This window comes from Eptatretus burgeri, chromosome 1 (genome assembly GCF_056783735.1).
Source record: "Eptatretus burgeri isolate ZD-2024b chromosome 1, Ebu_testis_v1, whole genome shotgun sequence".
Classification (NCBI taxonomy): domain Eukaryota; kingdom Metazoa; phylum Chordata; class Myxini; order Myxiniformes; family Myxinidae; genus Eptatretus; species Eptatretus burgeri.
In genome coordinates, this window is record NC_140961.1 from 75,351,385 (window position 1) to 75,372,323 (window position 20,939).

The 20,939-nt window shown below is 46.4% G+C and overlaps 1 protein-coding gene across 2 annotated transcripts in view; it reads right to left on the reverse strand.

Moving 5' to 3' along the window:
* The window catches only part of WDR11 (WD repeat domain 11), a 154,627-nt gene that overhangs the window by 62,104 nt on the left and 71,584 nt on the right, over positions 1-20,939 (reverse strand). For both annotated transcript variants that reach the window (XM_085888613.1, XM_085888604.1), the window contains exons 18-19: positions 14,812-14,918; positions 12,117-12,231 (exon numbers count right to left, since the gene is read on the reverse strand). In XM_085888613.1, coding sequence (XP_085744739.1) covers positions 12,117-12,231; positions 14,812-14,918 — 222 coding nt within the window. The remainder of the gene's footprint in view (positions 1-12,116; positions 12,232-14,811; positions 14,919-20,939) is intronic.

Sequence of the window (20,939 nt, forward strand, 5' to 3'; positions counted from 1 at the left end):
GACTGCAAGCTCCAAGCTCCCAACTCCGACACGAGCCCAGACCTCCACACAGCTCCTTAGGTTCTTCAGACTCTCTGAACCCCGACAGACACTCTCCACCGACTCAGACCGACTTCCTCCAGACTAGTTGAACTGGCGCTCTGCGCGGCCTTTTATAGGGCTGGTGAGACGAGATCCGACCTCCGCCGTCTGACCCTTCTCGGAGAGCGGACGTTGCAGGAATCACCAACACTCTTGATCCGAATTGCGGGCGAAGCTTGCACGGAGCGGACGTTGTGGAAATCACCGACCCTGCATCTCTGACCTCTGACCCTGCGTGGAGAGCGGACGTTGCAGGAATCACCGACGCTCTTGATCCGAATTGCGGGCGAAGCTTGCACGGAGCGGACGTTGTGGAAATCACCGACCCTGCACGGCGAGAGAACCCTTTCCTCTGCCTGCAGCGATGCTGTTTGATCAGATCTCGCCGCTGCTGGCGCAAAGATGGCGTCGTTTCGGAGACGAAGGTGAGGCGATGTTTGTGGTGTGGAGATGTTGACGGTTGCTGGCGAAGTGGTGAGGATGGCGTGGTTTGTTGAGAGCCAGGTGTGGTTGTGGTGGTGGAAAGGCGATTGGTCTGAAGCGATTGTTGGTGGTGGTGGTTGTTGTGGTGAAGCGGTTGATGAGAGCGATGTTGGTGGTGGAGGTGGTTGTTGTGAAGCGGTTGTTGAGAGAGATGTTGGTAGTGGAGGTGGTTGGTCCAAAATAACGATCGTAAAGAATAACGGCCAACTCAAAGATCACAGCCCTGTCCACACCGATAAATCCCATTAAACAACGGTGGGGAAATCTAACTGAACACGGACGTATCGGCATAACTAACTAAGGACCTATATGGTGTTCTGCGAATTTCCACAGCCGTAACAATATGTAATGGACACCTCTGGAGGCCAGAGGAGTCAACCGATTTTGATGAAACTTGACGGGTAGGTTCATACCAGGATATAGTTGTATGCTTTTGAGCACCGTTGCTATGGATGCCACCGTTGCCAAGCAATGGGACTTTGAAATTTTTGAAAAATCCTAAAAAAATTATTTTTTAGAAAATAAAAAAAAATTGGCTTCCACGCTTTTATGCGCACTATGATCAACCTCTGTCAAAAATTTTCAGCCCAATCCGTCAAAAACTATGACGAGTATGCAATTATGTAGCGACCACCCATGTCGCCTACCAGCTTGTATGTATGTGCGTATATGTATATATATATATATATATATATATATATATATATATATATATATATATATATATATATATATGTATGTATGTATGTATGTATGTATGTATGTATGTATGTATGTATGTATGTCGTATATATATATATATATATATATATATATATATATATATATATATATATATTTATGTATGCAGTATGTATGTATGTGTATATTGTTGCGAATTCGCGCCCGCCGGCGTGCGAGCAGCCACGTAACTCGAATCGCGGCACGTCGCCCACCGGACGGACAATTCTGTCGTGACCCTCTCGGACTAACGCCGGGAGCTAGTCACGGGTGGGCCTTTCGGCCTCACCACGATCGTGCCAATCGGCCCCCCGCGTGGGATAGGGTTGTTCGCCAAATTCGACCTACCTAAGTACCCACGCGGAGGGTAGACCGGGCGATCGCACCTCGCCGCAGGTCGACTCCGGACACGGGCCACTTAAGCGACCCGTTCCATACTATCGGGATAACCGAGCGGTGTTATCGTCGGCCTCGACGGTTCCGATTAATTAATTATCAGGCGTATTAAGCCCACTACCAACCCTTTACGTGAAGCAAGATGGAGATTCAATTAAAGAAAAGACGAAGCGAAACGGGAAAAACAGTTCAACATAATTCACATTTATTCCGCGGCACATGGAGAGCACACATATACAATTACAACAATTATGCACCAAAAGCAGATGTAACAAAAGAAACACAACAATGCAGATCAACTACCGACTATGCGAGCACACGGCAACACTTACACAGTTTTACTTGACAGACGGCGCCGACAACACATTTACTCAAAAGCAAATGAAAAGGGCCACCCTCAAAGACAAGGGGACAGACGGGGCCTGTGGGCCGCGAGACCGGGTGGATCCTACCCGTGTCTTTATGATAAGCCGCAAATGTGGCGGCACCCCGACTCCGCGCTCCTTCGCGGGTTTCGTTGGCACTGCTTGGAGTGGGGTGGGAACGGGGCCCCCTTTTCGCACTATCTCAGCACGGGGGGGGGGGGAAAGGGGGGAATTGTTGATGCTCTGGGGAAAGAGGACAGCTGGCTTGCTTGGGTCCCGCGACGAGCAACTCCACTGCGAGCTCGTCGCCGACCGCCGTCCTCCTTGCCTCGGACCCGAGCTATCCGGTCTCCTCCGCAATTCTCCTCAGCCGACTGCAGCAAACCACCTCGACCGCGCTCCAGGCTTCCTCTCTCTGCAGCTCCCCGACAGACTCCGAACCCCGACAGACTGCGAGCCCCGACAGACTTCTCCTCTCCAGACCCGACTTAACTCTTCTCAAACTCGCCTTGACTCTTCTCAAAACTGACTGCCTCGAACTCCCTCAATTCGCCCCGCGCTCGGCGCTTTATAGTCCGGCAGGAGAACCCATATGCAAATTTCTGGATCAGAACGAGCTCGGGGGTGGAGCCACGCTCGCCCATTGGACGGAGAAAAAGGGGTGTGAGTCTCCCCTGATCCTCGAATTTGCATATATCGATTCTACACCGACGCGCCTGGAGGCGGGGCCAAACCGCCCCGCGCTTGCTGATTGGACGGATAAGAAGTGGGCGTGTATCATTCCTGATCCGAATTCTCCTCGGAAAGGCCGCACTTTGCACTCGCGGTTGCACACACATCACACTTTGCACTGTGATGGCGGTTGAGACGTGGTTGGTTCAAAATAAAGATAGAACAGAAAAACGGCTATCTTAAAGGGTCGCAGCCCGAATGAATCACATTTATTCCCTCTAAACAACGGGTTTGGGGCTAACTACACATGTACTTACAGAGATATCTCACCTATGGGACCTGAATGGTGATTTGCGAATTTCCTCAACCGTAACAATATATATGTATGTATGTAGTTTGTATGTATATGTATATGAATATATATATATATATATATATATATATATATATATATATATATATATATATATATATATATATGTTGTATGTATGTATATGGGTATGAATATATATATATATATATATATATATATATATACATATATATATATATATATATAGTATGTACGTATGTATATGTGTGTATATATATATATATATATATATATATATATATATATATATATATATATATATATATATATAACGTATGTACATATATATATAATGTATGTACATATATATATAATGTATGTACATATATATATATATATATATATATATATATATATATATATATATATACATACATGTAGTATGTTGTGGATGTTGTTGTGGATCTCCACCACGCTGGCGTGGATCTTGTTGTTGTGGATCTCCACCACGCCGGCGTGTGGGCGACCGCTTTTCGCTAATTCGTGGCCGCAGGAGCCCACTGACAGTGGCAATCCTAGTAGCAGCTTTCGGATCAACGCCGAAATCCAGCTACGGGTGTGCTTTTAAGCACACCACAACCTTGTCAATACTCTACCTGCGCTACAGGGTCCGATCGCCGAATGGTCGATTTACCTATTTATTTGCGCGGGCAGACTACCGAGAGATTGTACCTCAACGGGAGCTGCTTGGAAACGAGCCGCTTAAGCAGCTCGCTCCGTTTGCGATTTGCCAAGCGGTGTATAATCGCCAAGCCCCGTTGGACCCGATTAGCTTATCGGTATTAACAACCAGCTATTTATTTCGAACGCAATTACAGCAGCTCAATGGACGAAGGGACGTAACGAGCAGGTGAATATTCAAACCATGACATTTATTCACACATGTATGCAAGCAATGAAGCAATGGGGGTAAGGGACAGTACACGAGCAAAAAGACCCTACAGCCGTTGTCGATTTATTATGTACACTTATAACAATTCTCTACTTAAGGACAAGGCACCACAACTTCAATGCAAAGAAAACCCCAGGAAAGGAAAGGGTAAGAACAGGGCCCGCAGGCCTTTAATGTTCCTCAGAGCCGGGATGACTGCGAGGCTCTGAGAGACCGTTCAGGCTACCTTGTCGCCCTGGCGACGACTCGATGGGTTCTCGTACGGCGACCCTCGGTGTGTCCGCCCGCACCCGACCTGACTCCACCAGCTCCCGTTCTCTGTCGGCGTGCAGCTTTCCAAACTGCTAACTCGATTAGCTGGATAACAACTGGATTCACGATGTGTGGTTTCGTGACAAGGCACACTTTCACGTGAATGGTGCTGTCAATTCACAACATTTTCTGGGGAAGTTAATACCCAGATGAGGTTGAAGAGAAGTCGCTTAAGGGTCGGAAAGTCACTGCTTTTGTGGCTGTCAGCTAGAGAGGTGTGTTTGAGCCGTATTGGTTTGAACACAAAAACGGAAGAACGGTTACCATCAATCAGGAATGATACCGGTCAATGGTCAACGCATTTTACAAAGACTTGAAGCAATATCGATGAACACTGCAGCCCTATGGCGACAGTGGTTCATGGAAGACGGTGCTACCCCGCATATAATTGCCTTTCTGATCAAAAATTGGGACAACGAGTTCTCAGCTAACATATGGAAAAATGAATGGTCTCCCTTTTGCCCCAACCTCAATCCGCTGGATAGTTTTTTTCCTCTGGGGAGCTTGTAAGGATAACATTGACAAGGACCACCCCAGATCTGAACCTGATCTGAAGGCAGTCGTTGAGGCTTATGTGCAGACAGTTACCATTAAAAGTTGCAGAAACGTTATTGAAAACTTGGCAATCCGTGTGAACGCATGTTGTGTGCGTGGGGATTCTCACATCGAACTCTTCAGCTACAAGCGCATTAACGCATAATGATTTTCATTTCATTTTCCGAGTTAATTATTTGTTTTATTACTCATTGTTTTGGTTAATAAAGTTTTGAAGTGGTTAACCTTTTATTGACACACCCTGTATATCTGCTCTTCACCCATTGCTTGGACAGCTAACCTGACGTCACCAACAATTGTAACTTGAAATACTTACTTAACCTGAGGTACCCACACGACCCAAAAGACTGCCCTCGACCATGCCCCCCCCCGCCCCGAAGACTCAAAAGACCCCGAGGACCCAAACTATCCTGAAGACCCCAAAAGACTGAAAAGACGCGAAAACCCATGGACCCCAAAGACACAAAAAAAATCTAAAATACCGCGAAGACCCAAAATAACCCAAACACCAAAAATAACCCAAAATACCCCAACGACCCAAAAGACCCTGAAAACCCAAACGAACGAAAAGACCCAGAAGACCAAAAAGAACCCGAAGACCCTTAAAGACCCCAAAGTCCTAAAATACCCAAAAGACCCTAAAGGGCCCCGAGAACCCAAAAGATCGAAAAGACCCCAAGTACCCAAAAGACCTAAAATACCCAAAGGACCCAGAGGACCCAAAAAACCCTTCACACCAAAAAGATCCAGAGGACCCAATAGACCCAGAGGATTCAAATGACCCGAGGACCCAACATAATGAGGACACAAAAGAACCCGAAGACCCAAAAGACCCAGGGGATTCAAAAGATGAGGACCTAAAAGGCTACAAGGACCCAAAATACCGAGAGGACCCAAAAGACCCAATGGGACTATCTGGGACCCATGAAAATTCTGCATAATGTAAAATGTGACTTAAGGTCCATACACACACACACACACACTCCCACACACACACACACACACACACACACACACACACACACACACACACACACGTCCACAATCCCCCTCGCAACTGTCCTCTCTCTGCCCCCCTACCACCACATCCAAACTCTGTGCTCCCCTCACCTTTTCTTCAAATCCTCAAACCCCCCTCCCAACCCAATGTCCTCAAATCCCCCCCTTTTCCAACCCTCAAAAGCCTCAAATCCATTGATCCCAACTCTGTCCCCTCTTTGGTGCATGAGAAAGCCATTCGGCCCATCATGCCTGTGTTGTTCTTGTCCCCATTTGTTGAGAACACTGTTAAAAGTCAGTAAAGCCAGAACGGTAAATTCACAATCACTTCCCCTCTTTCTTCCCTTATCCTTGCTATAACTCACAGAACGGTGTTTGTTTGTCGCGCTCCTCCTCCTACAGGTGTGGGCCGATTACATCCAGACTTGCTACATAGGATCAGCATGACCCCAATTGGTGTATAGGGGTGATGTTATATTTGCCGGTGGTCTTGGGGGGAGGGGTGGGGATGCAAATTCTCAATGTAAATGTGTATCGTGTAGCACCACCTCCAGGTGGGGGAGGGTGTTACAAGTCTCCACCATTTACAGCACAGTATTCCTGTCCCCACGTTTTCCAGTGCAGTGAGGTGTTTTGAATTATAAGCAGTAGGTATGTTTTTGCTTCATGCACATAACTTGACGGGTCTTTTTTGTTTTGCATACACAGAGTTGTCAGTTGCCTATACACCGCCCAAATAAAGGTGTGCGTCAGAAGAACATGTTACATGCTTGGAACAAGATCGCCCATCCGGCGGGTACTCTGCTGGTATATATAACCTCATCACCAACGATAGATCTTCTGAACGAACCACCATTGTCTATAATGTAAACATGTACCACATGTTCCAGTCCACATCATCACTTTATATTGAATCCGCATATCCACCAATACACACATCAAAAAAATTGCTCATTTGAGGCGAGACATCTACGAACCCATCAGAGAGGTACCCTGCTCGTTCTTTCCTGAACGATGCACACTGTATTGCTAAACGCACTAATCCACACCTTGATGGGTGTGCTTTTCAGTCAAATATTATGTGCAGTTCAAAACAGAAAACCATTTCATGGAGTGCATGCAGTACACATTATTGATCAACAGAACTGCATGACATTGTCCATAATGAAGGAATGGACGGACGACCAAGGTATCCCCTTTGTGTCGATTATGGTTAAAATCACAATGTGGGTCTCATGCACATCTCTTATGAGACTAAGAATTTCATTCCATTCCACACAGCAGGTTATACACCATGATTTGCTTTCATGTTGCCATTAGTCTTCTTCCCTGTGCATTCCACGCAAGAGTTTAAGAAACAGCACAGAGAGCTTTCAACAACTCTTACTTGCTGCACCTATTTTCAGACAATACAATGACCCTATTGTCTGCCATGTACGAGTCGCACCAGCCAAAGCACAAGGCACTCTCCAGCACATACAATGGCCGACAGAAGTATTCACCCTCGACCAATAATGGCACATTTTGGTGAATTACAAATTATGTAAAAACAATTTTTCCAAATTTACATTTTTATTCATAACTGATGAGATCAAACTAAACACTGTTATACTGTAGTTGGAGGTGGTCACATCTGGCAAAAAACATTTACAAATCAAAATTCACTGGTTGTAAAAATATTCATCCCTTCGGCCTTAGTTATTTTATAACTTGGTTTACGCAGTTCTTCAGCTAAAATATAGGGTCGGTAGGTCGAAATATAAATATAATTTCAATTTTTAGAAATAATATATTTCAACTAGTACGTGCCTGTAAAAAAAAATTCAAACCACGAGCAAGAAACAACAACCACACAGGCCGTTCCTTCGCTCTCGCGTGCCCGTACGTGCGTGGCCCGGAAGTTCGCATATCGCAGTTACGATTATTCGCAATTTACTTTTAATGGCCAATTATTCAATTAGCGCCAACGTATTTTGCCTTTTCGCAATGTCATCGCAAGGAAAAACACAAAGAGAAGAGAAGAGAAAAAAAACCAAAAACATTTACTTCCTGGTTCGGAGCATACCAGCTTTCTGATGTTACCGAAATTTATGCACCATCTCATATGAAAACGATCATAACTTGGGGCATTGTGTTTATCTATAAATGCGCATAAGAAATCGAGAAATTATTAGAATACACGAAGTCATCACTATCCGGAAGTTCGTACGTTGTAACCCGTAATGGGGAACGAGGATGAGGTTCTCTTCCCCATCGGCCACGCTCACGCAGCAACGTGTCTTGTCCTTGGTTGGTAAATAAATGGCCATAACTTGGGAAGCACTTGTCCGATTAATATCAAACCTTGAAAAGGCACACCCTCAGGTCCCCAGCAATATACCTGGCAAGTTTATATTAGATCGGACCAGTGGTTGTCGAGAAACAGCGGTCACACACACACACACACACACACACACACACACACACACATACACACATACACACACACACACTGCTGGAATTATAGATAGATGATTTTTTTTCGGATGTTCCATGGAAAAGACAAGGGTAGGTGGGGGGGGGGGACATAAATATAAATCCCGGACCAGGAGGATCTAAGAAAACATTGAAGATGGAAGACCATTCAAATGCCGGATGCCCATGTTCACTGTATCATCTGATGTGAAAAACAATAAAGAAGGATTAAAACTTGTCTTTACAATATAGTCTGGCATGTTTTTCTTATAGAAACTTGTTGGATCATCAAACAAATGGAAACAATGCTGAGAAAATTACTGTCCAAGTCGTAGATGTGTGCGTGCACACCAGTGCATAGTGCTGGATATGATTAAAAAAGGTGTCTCCTCAGCGTCAACATGCTCAAAACGGTCAATCAGAGCCATAACAAGCTCTTACTTTTCAGCGGGCATCTGATCGTACCACCTCCCCATCCCCATGATCACATCAAAGGCTGATTTCTGGTCCGTTGAAGGCTGAATATCAGCATCTCGCAGGGAAACTTTGACGTACTTGGCACCGAAATCTTTCAATACGAACAGCGGTGTACAACTTTCGACGGAAACAAAATCGGCACGATCGAGAGGAGCCTGCGAATCATCCCTGCTGCTGCACTGAATTGATGCAATCGTTCAGCCAGAATATTCGTCGTCAAGATGTTGCGTGATTAAATCACCAATACAGTCACTCGAATTTATACCGCTGACGTACTTCTTAACAACCACTTTCGCCCTAGAAACCACAGTCAATCTGAACCACGCTGGCCACTGCTCAGACGCCATGACCATAGACTACTCTACTGCGCAGTTTGGTTAAAGGTGACTCGGCATTTTGGTGCACGCACGAAATTATATTTTGAAAATAAATGCCGACGTTTACATTTCGGGTTTTGAAACTTTTGCACCTTCGGCAGAAAATGTATAAATATAAAAGGCTAAAAATGTGTTTTATATTTATATTTCACTTCGGCAAATATACGTCGGTGGATCCGTAAACCAAGTTATAAAATAACTAAGGCCTTAGGTCAGTACTTGGTTAAGCACCTTTTACAGCAATGAGTGCTACGAGTGTATTTGGGTAGGTCTCTACTGGCTTTGCACAGTGAGATGGTGAAATCTTTGCCCATTCTTCATTTGAAAATTGCTCTCGATCTGCCAAGTTTGATGGGGATGGTCGATGGAATGCAATCTTCAGATCTCGCCATAAATGTTCAATTGGGTTCAAGTCAGGACTTTGACTGGGCCACTCAAGAACATTTATTTTCTTATTATTCAGTCTCTCCAGTGTGGCTGTGGCTTCGTGCTTCAGATCATTGTTCTGCTGAAATGTCAATCTCATACCCAGTTTCAGATTCATGGCTGACTCAAGCTGGTTTTCATTAGGAATTCACCTGTACTTTGTACCGTCCATTGTCCATTGAGATAATGATCCGAAGCACAAAGCTAAAAGCTACACTCCACCCTCTGCCGTACCATCTGTCATCCCTCAGACCAGCAAGCATCAGCTTCTTCGCTCTCTGCAGATCTGGATAAAATCACAAACTGGTCCAACACGTGGAACATGTCTTTCAATCCTGACAAATCTCACACTCTCACGATGTCTCTCCGAATGGACCGTTTGGAAAACCTCCCCCTCCCCCATCTACATTCTCAACAATCCTCTTAAAGAAGTTCTTTCATTCAAGCTTCTGGGTCTCACTATCTGCCATGATCTTTCCTGGGAAAGCCACATTTCCAACCTGGGCTCCAAAGCCAGTCGCCGACTGGGAATCCTCCGTCGTGCAAAGTCCTCCTCGGCCCACCTGAGCTCCTGACCACATACAAAGCTTTCGTCCGCAGCCTGATGGAGTACTGCTCTCCCCTATGGGCTGGTGCTACTGCCTCTCAACTTTCCCAGCTTCACACTGTGGAAACCAAGGCATTTAGGATTATTGGTATCTCCCACGGTGAGGCCGAGTCTTTAGACACCTCTCTCTCTCTCACACCGTAGGCAGGTCAGTGGTCTTTCTTTCTCCTACAATCTCCTCTTCGCCCCCCCCACTGCTCTGTCTGCGATATGTCCCCCCCCCCTCCATATTTCCGCAGGCGCTCAAGGTCCGCCAGCAACCCCCTTCTAGTAAAACTACCAAAATCAGGAATCACTGCTCACCTTCACTCTTTCATTCCTCTTTTTTCCCCACCTTTGGAATAAATTCCCACACTCTCTTAAATCCCATTCTTCCCTCCAGGACTTCAAAACAGCTGTTAACCACCACCTCTTATGTTCCCCCATCCAAAACCACAATCTTTTCTATCCCCGTGAATCCACCCCAACCCCACCTCCTTTAAATTCCCTGCTTTCCTTTCTGAAAGTCCCTGTAGTGTCCATCTTGTATACCCCATGTTCCCCGCCCCATCCCTCTCCCTTCCACAGATCTCCTAATGTCTCTTTTCTCCACTGTTTTGTTCTCCCCTCTCCCACCACTCGTCTCCTGCCCCCCCTTGTTGTGCGTTAGCTATCACACGAGCCTCGACAATGTATACAAAAAACAAGGACAAAATGTGTCCAAGAGCAGCATCCTAAAGGTTTTGTCAGCTAACAAAAAAAAACAAAAAAACAAAAAACTAAAACTAATTAATAAAAAATTAATTTAATATAATAATAACTAAATAAATAACTAACATATTTTTCGTGAATCATTGAATCTAAAACACTGGATGTTGGGCTGGCTAGAAATAAGTTCAGGCGGGAGTGGAGACAGCAATAGAGGCGGAGATGATCGTGGTATTTGGTAAATGAGACGAAATATTCTACTTGTTTGTAATTCCATTGATTGAAAAATTAGGGTATGGTGAGATGCGAATCCGTACACTTCTGAACTTCCTCGGTGAAAATGGACTGCATTTTCGAACTCAGTGGGGTCGATTTACTCTAAGAAATGTTTAGACAAACAACAAATTAGTTATAGATTAGAAAATATCGAAATGAGTAAGATTAGATACTCAACTCCAGTAATGATAAATCTTGTTTTAGGTCATATTTTCGAAATGGTCGTGAATTCAATGTCGGTGCAGTCATTTCTTCGAGTAAATCGACCCCATAGAGTTCGAAAATGCACTCCATTTCCACCTCGGACATCCAGAAGTACCCGTAATCGTACCTGACCATACCCTAATTTAACCAACTCATGAAACTAAAAGTCGTCATATGAAGCGACCACTAAATCACCTCCGATCAACTTAAATTTTTTTAAGCGCGTTATTGAATCGTTGTGGAATAATTTAAGGCTTGTGGAGACAACATCTGAATTTTTTAATATTTTTTTTTGTTGTTTTTGGACCACCCTAGTGGTTACAAGAAATTATCATTCGAAACTGTCCCTATGGCCTTTCGTGGTTACAAGAAAGGTGACCATGAACCCCTGTGCCACACAAACACTTTCTGCAAGGGTTCGGATGAACAAGGTGTGCCTGCACCCATCCAACCGATTTAGACATCCATTATAATGTACGTACGTACGTACACACACACACACACACACACACACACACACACACACACACACACACACACACACACACACACACACACACACACACACACACACACACACACACACACACACACTTTTCCACTTTTCTCCACCATCTTCCCTTCATTTTCACATTTTCCCTCCCCTGTCATAACTTGCTCAAATAATCCATTCCGATATACCCCCACCACCCCACCCAACATCATCAATTTCCAATTCTGATACCTTTTTGAAAAATCAAGCACTTCAAGAAAACGCACCTCTTTGGAGTCCCAGATCTCCACTCCATCATTGTAAAGAACCAGCAAGCGAGAGTTACCCTTTCCTGGAGCAAAACGCAGTTTTCTGACCCAGCCCCGATGCGTCGGGATGCCTCTGTGCAATAGAAAGTTCACAAAAAAAAAAAAAAACACAAAGGCATATGTAGTTGAGGCTCAGCATACAATTTTAATCATTTTTGGAAACACAAAAAACATTTTTGTAAAACGCGTGGTGGCTCCTGAGAAAGGAGAGTGATGAAAGGTAGAGGGCAATGCATACACAGTGGGGCATTGGGACACTACATGGCCACAAGGGGATGAATGAGCAGGAGAAAGAGAAGAGGGGGGAAAAAAATGGAGCAACCTACAAATACATGAGACTACTTGTTGAGGATAAGAAGAGGTAGGGGTTGAGGTCGACTTGGGGTGGTAGGGCGCCTCAAGATTGCGAAGCACTGACGAGGAGAGTGGAATTGAACCACTTCCTGAAGTTGGTTTCACAAACGGCAGAAAAGACAAGCAAAAGAGTGGAGATTGGCAATAAACTGGGATTTTGAGAGTTTAATCAAGAGGTGGTTCCTGGAAGACCACTCAAGTCTTAAAAGAATTGAAGAAGGTCTGAAGTCTGATCCAGCAGAGGGAGACTAGAGGAGAGGCAGTTAAAAGAAACAAAAAAAACAGGCCACTGGCCTGTATGACATGGTATTCCAGTGGGCTAAGAGGAGTTAGCAACAGGCCTTAAGAATTTGCCTCATCACAGGTGATGTTCAGAGCTTTAGATTCGACAGAATGCGGAGGAGAAATGTGAAGCAAGTGTGTCGACCTTGAGGGGACCACAGCACTTCGATGAGCGAGAGATAACTGCCTTGACAACTGGAGTTCTGATTTTCAAGGAATGACTTGGAATGACAGCGGATGGATCATTATGGGTTGACGATGTTCGAGTTGGTTGACCAGGGTGTGTAGTCGGGGCGGACATGGCGCATTGTGGTGGGGCTGGGAATGGCGCGTGGTGACGGGCATGGCACGTGGTGGTGTGGGCGGGCATGGCGCGTGGTGGTGGTGGGGGCGGGCATGGCGCGTGGTGGTGGGGGCGGGCATGGCGCGTGGTGGTGGGGGCGGGCATGGCGCGTGGTGGTGGGGGCGGGCATGGCGCGTGGTGGTGGGGGCGGGCATGACGCGTGGTGGTGGGGGCGGGCATGACGCGTGGTGGTGGGGGCGGGCATGGCGCCTGGTTGAGTGGGCGGCATGGCGCGTGGTTGAGTGGGCGGCATGGCGCGTGGTTGAGTGGGCGGCATGGCGCGTGGTTGAGTGGGCGGCATGGCGCGTGGTTGAGTGGGCGGCATGGCGCGTGGCAGGGAAGGCGTGAAGAGTGCAGCATGAAAGCGTTAACAGCCATAGCCTGCATTCGCTGTAAACTGGGTTATTTCTCTTCTGAAGACAGTTGTCATAACAAGGGTGGAGGGAAGTGTGGTTGAGATTACGAAGGAAAGTAACATGAGCAAACCTGGAAGGAAACAAGCAATGAGAGAAGGAAGAAGTAGGACGCAGAGCATTTGGGAAGGGCAGTGTTTTTCAGATGAAGCATTTTGAAATGCCATTAAAAAAAAAGTTTTGAATGATATGAAGTAAGAAGAGATTTTACAAGTAAGAAAGAAAATAAAGTTATGATTAGTAACGAGAAAAGTTGAGTTGAAAAAGGAAAAAGAATGATAAAAGTTTAGCATGGAACGAAGATACGACAGAGCACATGGAAGGAGATAATGTGTAAGGTTTAAGTCACGAGAATGGGATCTGGCAGAGGCCGAGACAAATACAAATGAAAAACGAGACAACACGACCAAGTAAGGCCTAAGTCACATTTGCCACGGCGGCCGTGGGGTCGTCAAAATCTACGGCCACTAGCAATTATACGGGGGCCGCAGTATTTCCACGGTCACACAATGTAACAGTCACATGTTTTTATTTTTCGGGGAGCCGCATGGCATATTTATAAATTGTGGAGACCGAAAACGTGGGGGTGCCGTATGGTCTTTGATTTGATGTCGCACGGTAACCTTAGGGTGTTCCTGCGGCGGCCATAGAATTTTCAAGTCAGACGCAAGGTGCCCGCAAGGCGACCGCAGGGGGGCCCTAAGGCGAACGTGCGGCCAGACGGGTGGTAACGAGTGGGTTCCCTTTTTTTTTTTTTACCAGTTTTTTAGTTTCGGCTTGTCGAATTGCTACGGCGAACGTAGAAATGAAAAAAGTTATAACTCCGCGTTATAATTCCACGGCGACCTTACGACCTGTAAAATATAGCCAAACGGCGTAGGGCCGTCCTGAGGCCACCGCAGAAACTCTGCGGCCGCCGCACGTTTCTGTCAATTCAGAGGGTGTACGGCCGCCGTATCCCCGCCGCAGAGCAAATGTGACTTAGGCCTAAGTTCATTCACAACAACATATGAGAACAAATTCACGACATGATTAACAATACAAAGAACAAACAGCAGTTTGACAAGACAGATCTGTTACAGTAGTCTTTGCTTTTGAAGAGATGCTTCTGGAGCTGGGAAAACCGCATGCACTCATGAAGAAATAAAAACTGGAAACCTTAAAAATGATGACGTGAAACATGTTTACATCTGACAAAACTGTTCACAAGGAGTTAACAAAGAGATCTGGAAATTCTGTCAAAACAATGAACGTTTAGTACCGGGACAGCTTGGCCTTTAGATCCCAGAAGTTGAGATTTCCATCCACGTCTCCCAGCACAAGCGTGTCTCCCTTCCATGCAATGCTGCTAATGCTCCCCATGCTAACCTGGAGTTACAATGATATGATAGTTAAAACGATACATATTATTAAAGCACAACAATGGGTTAGAATTCAGTTTGTACATGAGAAATACGTTGCGCAGTACACGTGCAAGTCCTGGTGTTGGCTTAACGGTTAAGGTGTCTGGCTTAAGATCTTAGGGTCTTGAGTTTGAGCCCCTGTCTGCCGATGAATCAGCACAAGGTGGCGTTGACTCAGCCCGACATCCTCCCGAGGTTGGCAAAATGAGCACCAGTGCACTGGTAATCGAGGGCACCGCATCAGTGGCACAGCCACGTCCCCAGACAATGATGCAAACCAGCAGCCACAGGCTACACACGATAGCTAGTACGTGTGCAAAGCTTTGTTAGCAGAAAGTGGAGCCTGGCTGCATGAGGAAAGGTTTATTGACCAAATCAACCAAGAACATTAATGATTGAAATCTTCAACTCTTGCTTTACCAGAAACACTGTGCAGTACTCACACCTCGTCCAACCAGACAAAAAGGCCTGGTGTTGGCTCAGTGGTTGGGGTGGCGGCTTGGGATCCTCGGGTCCTGAGTTCAAGCCCCGTCGGCCGCTGAATTAATATACACCAGGAGGTTGACTCAACCTGTCATCCTTCCGAGGTCGGCGAAATGAGTACCAGTTCCAATGTGTGTACTGGTAGAGGGGCACTGCATCAGCGACACAGTCGCGCTTCAAGAAATGATAGCTACCCCGGCAGCCAAGCTGCCATACGACCACCACTACCAGCCAAAATTTACTCCATACGAGTACAAGGAAATGATCAAAAATCACTTTGTAACCCTTCCATAAGTATTACAAATGCAGCAAAAAAATGAGTAAATAATGGTACAAAATGTGAATAAACCTTGGCTGAAAACACAAGGTTCATACAAGAACCAACACACATGCAAGGAGAAGAGAAGAGGACGAAGAAGAGGAGGCAGAGAAAGAAATAAGTTCAAAATTGACTGGCACACACTCCTAGTTCTGAAGTCAGCATGGCAATACATCTTCTTCTTCTTCTTCTTCTTCTTCTTCTTCTTCTTCTTCTTTCGGCTGCTCCCGTTAGGGGTCGCCACAGCGGATCATCCGTGTGATCCGCATAGTGATTTGGCACATGTTTTACACCGGATGCCCTTCCTGACACAACCCTGGTCGCATCTTGCAACACAGGCATCTGGTAGACCTATTTTAACCGGGGTATACACCGGTACTCACTTCGCCAACCTCGGAAGGATGACAGGCTGAGTCAACCCAGCATGGCAATACATATGAACAATAAATTATACACTTACCAAGAATCTTGAGGCCGAGGGGGGGGGTTGGAGGTTGAGGGTGAGTGGCACATTTGATTTATTTAAGAGGAAGTCAAGGAGGTTTGACGAGCACACTCTACTAGTCATGTGGCTTCAGGATGCTACATCCTGAAGGAATGGCTCATCATATGTAAACTCTTCCTAATGACTTTGCAGACGGTCATATTTATAATCAGCATTTTTTTAATATACAATGTCGAGGCTCATATAAGAGCAAACACACAGAATGTATAACAAGAGGAGCAGGAGATAGGAGGGGTGGGAGAGGGAAGCACAAAACTGTGGGGAACAGAGACATTAGGATTCGGGGATCTGTGGAAGGGAGAGGGATGGGGTGGGGTATACGGGTTAAACAAGATGGACACGACAGGGACTTACAGGTCCTTACACGACATGGACTTTCAGGAAGGAAAGCGGGGAATTTGAAGGAGGTGGGCTTGGGGAGGATTAGCGGGGATAGAAAAGATCATGGTTTTGGATGGGGGAAGATAAGAGATGGTGGTGAACAACTGTTTTGAAGACCTGGAGGCAAGAGTGCGATTGAAGAGAGTGTGGGAGTTTGTTCCAAAGAAGGGGAAAAAGAGGAATGAAAGAGTGTAGGTGAGCAGTGATTCTTGATTTTAGTAGTTTTATCAGAAGGGGGTTGCTGGCGGACCTTGAGCGCCTTGAGGAAATATGGGGGTGGGAGGGGGACATGTCGAAGACAGAGCAGTTGGGGGGGGGGGAGCGAGGTGCGAGAAGAGAGTAGAAGACAGAAAGACCACTGACCTGCCCACAGTGAGAAAGTGCGAGACCTAAAGACTCAGCCTCATCGGGGGAGATACCAATGATCCTAAATGCCTTGGTTTCCAAGGCATTCTTGTGCCTTTCTTACGTTCATTACGTTCTTGTGCCTTTCCGAGAAAGGTGAAAGGTGGGAGCGGAGGCATGGCGATTATAACTGAAGATTTTATGAGGAGTATGTTCAAATCTCACTGACATCCTTCAGAGCTGTGGAAATCTTTTAAAATATTCATAAATATTTGTAAGAAAAAAAAGTAATGTCAAAATACATATGCTACAATTTGTTTTTGTTCTTGCACGCACCCCATGGCATAACTAAAGGCCCTGTCACACCTTGACGATTTAGCCAGCGTATGCCTGACGTATTCAAAATTTGGCTAAAACGCTGGCACACGTCAAATACGTTATGTCAGATCAGGTATGGGAGCATGTGCCAGAACAGCGCGTCGCTGCGTCCACTTTCCGCCGGTACTCCAGGGGCCTCCGTCTGGCCATCCCCCAGGCAGATGCCAGGCCCATCCCCATCTCCTTGAGATGATGGTCAACCTGCTGCAACTACGAGGCACGTGGTCGGCCCACTGGCCTCCTCCATTCATGAGACGCCCTCGCTGAGAGAATCTGGTGAGCAAGATCAGCGTCAGGAAAACGAGCCACATGTCTATATAGCCACAACTGATTCTCACGGACCATGCAGGTAACAAATCTCATCCGAGTCTTTCTCAGCAACCGCTCGTTGGACACAAAATCCGACCAGCGAAAGCCAAGGATTCTCCGAAGAGACCTGGTACCAAAGGAATTAAGTCTCCGTCTCAGATCCTTGGTCAGAGTCCAAGTCTCGCACCCATAGAGCAAGACTGGAAGTACCAAGGACCTGAAGACTCAGACTTTCATCCTCCCGCACAGGTACCGGCAGCGCCACACCCCATGATCCAGTGAATCCATGACTCCCCAGGCCCGACCCAGACGTCTATTGACCTCTGACTCGCAGCCAGCAGAGACATGAATATCACTGCCAAGGTAAGTGAATCTCTCCACGACCTCAACATCCTCACCACAAACAGACACAGACACGACAGCAGCATCCAATACGTCACCGAAAGCCTGGATCTTAGTTTTGACCCAAGAAACCCGTAATCCCAGCGGCTACGACCCCTCATTCAGCACCTCGAGGTCCCCAAGAGGATATCTAAAGTCTCCGCAGAGATGACTGCATCATCTGCAAAATCAAGGTCCTAGATCTTGACATTCCCAAACGATGCACCGCAGCTTGATCTCTCCGACATCCTCCCTAAAATCCAGTCCATACAAGTGCTGAAAAGTGTGGGGGCAAGTACACATCCCTGACAAACTCCAGTAACAACTGGAAATAAGTCAGAGATGGTACCACCACATCTCACAGCACTCTCAGTACCAGAGTAGAGTTCAGACATCAGATCGATCAGTTTTGGTGGCACCCCACGAAGACCAAGAATCCTCCAGAGGACATCCCGATTCACTGAATCAAACACTTTACAGAGATCAACATGATCAAGATTACAGAGATCAAGAGATTTACGGTGGTCTTGAAGGCGCTCCACAACTCTTCAGGACCCCCCAAAGCACCCAGACCCCCCAAGTGTCCACTCAGCCTGTTCGCAAACTCCTCAGCTACTCTCTCATCCCTGAGCTTGCCAACATCCAGCCTAGGCTGGGATGGTACCATTCTCCAGGATTTAAGGTGCAGCTTTAGAGTTGCTACAACAAGCCTGTGGTCAGTATTGAGGAACTGAGCACTCCGGTAGACCCTGCAGTTCTGGATCATCCTCCAACGACCGTCAATGAGGACATGGTCAATCTCCTTTGCCGCACCGCCAGCGTTGGAATACCAAGTCCAGCGATGAGCTTGTGGGCACTGAAACCATGAACCAGCCACCCGAAGTCCATGACTACTTGCAAAGTCAAGGAACTTAGTGCTATTCTGGTTCATAGTTCCTGACCCATGGGGACCAACACACACCTCATAACCATCCCTATCAGTTCCAGTCGATGCATTGAAATCCCCCAAGACGAGAAATGTATCTTGTCTGGGGCACTGATCAACCACAGACTCGAGCGTGGCGTGGAATGCATCCTTCACGGTGAGATCACTCGCCTCAGTCGGAGCATAAATAGAGACCAGGGAAATGACACCTAAGGAGTGACGAATCCTTAGTCTCATAATACGCTCGTTGACCGGTGTTACCTCAATTATCATTGGGGTCAGCTTATTGGACACAGCCACACCAACTCCTTGGGTATGGTAACCATCAGAGCGACCAGACCAATAGTAGGTGTAACCACCCACCATTATCTCGCCGCAATCCGGTCTCCGAACCTCAGAGAGAGCTGCAATCCCGATGTCCAAACGCTTGAGCTCAGATGATAACAGAGACAGGTGATCATCCTCTCTTAGGGATAGGATATTCCAGGCACCCACCCAAAGGGACCGCTTCAGGTTAACCCAAGGAGACCGCCGTCTGGTTGACGACACCTCAGCACCACTCCGACTCAGGGATGTTACCCCGTGGTTTCCCTCCTATCAAAGATTGGGGGTCCCGAAGGCTTTGCCCCAATCCCGTCATCCGGTGAGCTGCCCTGCGAAGGGAAGCTGCACAGGAGGTACTCCCACCGAGTGGGTTTTCAGATTTTTTTGCGTTTTTGTGTTTTGCGGAATGAAGGGTTTTACGGTGGCCGGAGTGCAAATCCTGCCACCAACCTCCGAATAAAAAAGTAACCCAACTGCAGGAGGACGTCCGCAGACACAGTTGGGCACTAGATATGGATGGCCGTTGGCTCACAAGGAGCTCCTCCGCCCTTTGTGGGTAAGTTTGTATACGTCGAAGTGTTAACATCACCGTCATACCGAAGAAAAAAAACAAAAAAAAAAAAAAAAAAAAACAGGGAGTCTGGAACACTGATGCTCACCATTACCTTGACGTGTTTCAACTTATGAGTAACGTACAAGTAACGTGTGTCGACGTGTGTCAACGACTTATGGCCAGCGTATGCGGAACGTGTGTCATACGCCAAGTATGTCGAGAAATTTTCAACATGCTGAAAATTTCTCGACGTACTCGGCGTATGACGACGTATTACGATGTATGCCAACGTACTACGACGTATGCCAGCGTGCTCTTAACGTATACAAAACTTACCCATAACGTATTCGACGTGTGCCAGCTTGGTTTGGCAAATTTTTCATACGTCGGCATACGCTGGCTAAAATGTCAAGGTGTGACAGCGGCTTCACACTTCGATGTCTAGTGCGGTTATGATTTGAATCGACGAGCCGCAGCCTATGAATAGCCTATGCCACGTGATCGTCGGCGATAGACTAACTTCTGCATTGCGTGTGGTAGTGTATCGTTGGGCATAGGTTGTGAACGCCGACAACACGCTCAGCATTCGTTGGTATAAGTTATCTATATGTGATTAAAACGTTCTGTGTACGTTACTAATACCTTATGCATATGTCCAACACGTTATTATACGCCCAAAACTTTAAAAAACATCAATAGTTCAGCGTACGCCAGCGTTTTACATACATTTTGAGACCTTGCCATACGCTGGCTAAAACGTCAAGGTGTGACATGGCCCGAACAACCAAGAAGCGAATCTTCATTGTCGAGAAGAAATCAGTGGTGATGGGAGTGCAGTGTGCATATGGAAGACAAGTCACAAGATGTGATGCACCAACCTCGAAGTCGATATGTTGTATAGTCTCAAAGTGGAGAGGAATGGGCTCTAGAAAGAACAATAATGCATTCAATTTCTTTCAAACCAATATGGCTACCAGACCATGTGACCTATTAATTATTCGTGAACACCCTGGTATCACCAAGGATTGGGGAACATGGAAGTGAAGTTTCCCCTCGATCAGTTAAGCCGTTCTGGAGGAGATT